Below are 3,684 nucleotides of genomic sequence, written 5' to 3'. Positions count from 1 at the left end.
AATAAAATCTAGGAAAATAAAAAGAAGATAGAAAGAAAACCTCTAGGAAACTACAAAGAAGACAGGAAAAATTTCAAATTGTGACTTTTTTTTTCCAAACCACATCTACAAGTCAATTTTGAAACACAACAATATTTGGGCATTAACAGAGCTTAAAAGATAGAACTAAGAAACTATCAAAGACTTTATTTAAAGTATCTATTGTCCATGGAATCCAGCTAAAAATCTCTACCAGTTACTAAAACATCCCTACAGACCAACTTCTTTCAAAAAGACCTACTACTGTCGCAAAATGGTGCCACTAACATATTATGATCAACACTTTGCATCTTTAGAACACTCTTACCAACTGGCCTCAACCACCTCATTAACACATCAGTACATAGGAGAAAATCTAAATCAACCCAATAATCAATCTGTGGTTATAGTACAATCTGATAATAATTACCTTGCAGTACCTCCACTAAGCTCTAACCAGAAGATACAGAGATCTTTTGCCAAGACTCAGGACACAATTTCACAGGGCTTCTGTAACGGAGTTCTGAAATCACCCGTACCCCAGCCCAAACATCAGGATCCACCCTCAGTAGACCTCCACCAGAGAACTTCATTGCAGTCTAATTGGAGAACTCTGAGCCCACCTTTACCCCTCCCCAAACCTCAGACCTCTTCACTTGATCTCAACAAGACATCATTATCATCACTGGAATCCAATCAAACAACCTTGAGCTCACAATTATCTCTCCCCAAACCTCAGAATGCAACTTCCTTAGACCTTTGCTGGACATCACTTGCACTGAAGTCTAATAAAAGAGTCTCAAGTTCATCATTATTCCCCTTCAAGTATCAAGAAACTTCTTCTCAAGACATCCTCTGGACATCATCATCTTTGAAATCTAATCAAAGAGCCCTTAGCTCAACATTACCTCAGTCCAAGCCTCAGAAATTATCTTCATCGGACAGCCTTTGTATGTCTTCATTAGATAACCAGCAAAGATCTTTGAGCTCACCATCACTTACCTCTACACCTCAAACAAATGACTTGCTTCAGTTATCACCTTCATTGCAGCCTAATCAAATGGCTTTTAGCTCACCTTTACCTGATTCCAAACCTCAGATACCACCTGTATTGAGCCCTAATTCTTGTGTTCTGAGCTTACCACCATCTAATTCAAAACCAAGGAAATCACCTTTACCACATTCTGTCCACCAGACTCAGAGTTTGCCATTGTTCCAGCCCAAATCCCAGACAGTGCTTACACTGGATCATACCTTCAGGACCCTGGGTTCACCAGGTAGTGACTCCAAGTTTCAAAGCACCACTTCACCAAATGACAAACACGGAGTCACAGATGTGTCTTCACCCCATCTCAAACCAAATATCTCAGGTCAATCATTATCGAGATCCAAACACTGCATCAGGAACACAGCTGCTACAACACGGGGCTCCAGAATCCAGAGCAAAAGCAACTTTGATCATTATGCAAAGAAATATTCAAATAAAGAAATTCCATGGACTTTAGATTATATTTATCCTTGCATTGTTAAAGGTGGGACTGTCCCTGATAACGTTGTAAATAAAGTTATCAATTCTCTCTCTAAGACCAGAATCCAAAGGGATCTCAGTAGGCAAATTATCTTTCGAAGAATGAGGGGAAGGCCAAATCCTCATCCTGGTCCCCGTCTTTCATCAAATTACGTGGTTTGTTTGGCTTGTGCTTCCTGCATAAAAACTCATTGTAATCATCTTACAGGAAAAAAAGATCCTCGTGGTGCAATGCTATCTGTCATACCGACACTTGAGCCCAGTTCTGAGGGGAAAATAGAGGTGAAATTAGTTTTCATTCTTTCAGTACCAGAGACTTCTTTCTCATCTTGTCTCCTATTCCCTGTGAAAAAAAATCAACCTGCTGAAGCCCTTGAAGACAACCTTAAAAAAGTGGAGAAGATATCAGAGTTTTTTCCTACTAAAACTGATAACATCCGTGGGCTGACAGTAGTCTCTGAAAACAAAGTTGTAAACCAACAGCCCCAGGCTATTGACTGGTTGCTTTATGTTAAGAAAAGTAATTCTCAGCCACAGACTAGGCTCCCATCATCATCATCCTCCATATCTTTCTCTTCATCCTCCTCTTCGTCTTCTTCCTCCTCTTCCTCTTTGATTGCACCCTCCTTACCCTTTCCTTACGAAGAGTCTATGACATCTATCCCCTCAGGTTGTATGTTCACTAAGTTAGTTAGTTACCACCGTTTGCCTCCAGGGGTCTCCTGGCTTGAGTTTATATGTAGCAAAAATTACCAGCTGCTTTCTGGAAAAAGACAACAAAGTCCCCCACCATCTACCAACACAAATCCTATGAGGAATAGCACCATAGCAAAAGGGTCAAAGGGGTCAAAGATACTGTTCAAAATTTTCCAGGCACAGTAAATGAGAGAAATGTGGATCAAATTAATGTTTTGTATCTTGGAAAGCAATTGACCTTTAGTTCTTTGAGACTAGAGTTTGATTTCTTATCACGCTTATTAAAATTCTTGGTAATGACTGAATGGGACTCGATATTTCAGTTGATGATGCACCCAGTTAAGGGAACTATTACTCTCAAGTCTATTTCCTAGTTAAGAAATAAACTACAATCCCTAGAAATCAAAACTGAATCTCTTCTTTGTAACCAAATGTCTAGCTTATAGTAGCTACTATATAATTATTGTTAAATTAATCATAATTGGCTATTGAGGAGAAATACCTTATTGGTCCTTTTTTTTTTCTGTGCCTCCTGCAATTTTTTTTTTACAAATTACTAATTTATTGCTTGTTATAGTTTTAAATAACCTTTCCAGACTATTATTGACATCCAGAATCCTGAGTTTAGTAATCCAAACAAATCTAAACTCTAAATTTAAATAATTACCTTAATGTTTTGTGGTGTTATTTTTCAGTTTTTTTTATTTCAAGAAAAAACAATTTTAAATATGTTACATGCAATAAACCTTAATATTTCAAGAAAAATGATTTTAAATATGATGTTACATGCAATAAACACCAATTATTCAAGAAAAATGATCTTACAAAAATAATATTACATGCAATAAACATTAATATTTTAAGAATAAAAGGATTTTAATTATGATAATATTACCAAAACTGTACTAACATAGTATATCACAAAAGTTGTAGGAAATATTAAAAATCTGCAAATATAAGGATTACTTCTATTATATTCTAGAACAGTTTTTCTCCTCTGGTTCTATTTTTGTTCATCAGTTTATGTTGTTCATTATATGCCACAAATGAGTGAGATCATATGATATTTATCTTTCTCCGACTTGCTTATTTCACTTAGCATGATGCTTTTAAAGTCTATTTTGTCGGATATGAGGATTGCTTCTCCTGCTTTTTTTTCTTTTCCATTTGCATGGACATTTTTTTCCATCCCTTCACTTTCATCCTGTGTGTGTCTTTTGTTTTGAGGTGGGTCTGTTGTAGACAGCATATAGTTGGGTCATGTTTTTGAATCCATTCAGCTACCCTACACCTTTTGTTTGGAGCAATTAATCCATTTACACTTAGAGTTATTACTGAGAGGTACTTATTTATAGCCATTTATTGCTCAGAATAGTCTCTAGCTTGTTGTTATTCTCTTTCCCCATAAGATATGATGACAGTTTCCTTAAGCCATTTATGCT

The 3,684-nt window shown here is 36.5% G+C and overlaps 1 protein-coding gene across 1 annotated transcript; it reads left to right on the top strand.

Moving 5' to 3' along the window:
• Window positions 1-292: 292 nt before the first annotated feature.
• Window positions 293-2,428, top strand: CSNK2A2IP (casein kinase 2 subunit alpha' interacting protein; the record flags this gene model as incomplete). The annotated part of the gene is made up of 1 exon (XM_079766340.1): window positions 293-2,428. One exon carries the CDS (start codon window positions 293-295, stop codon window positions 2,426-2,428), a length of 2,136 nt encoding a protein of 711 aa, XP_079622466.1.
• Window positions 2,429-3,684: the final 1,256 nt, after the last annotated feature.

The sequence above is a fragment of the Cnephaeus nilssonii genome (assembly GCF_951640355.1).
Source record: "Cnephaeus nilssonii genome assembly, chromosome: 3".
In the NCBI taxonomy this organism is placed as follows: domain Eukaryota; kingdom Metazoa; phylum Chordata; class Mammalia; order Chiroptera; family Vespertilionidae; genus Cnephaeus; species Cnephaeus nilssonii.
Note: the sequence above shows the minus strand (reverse complement) of the source record. Positions and strands in the feature narration are given on the sequence as shown.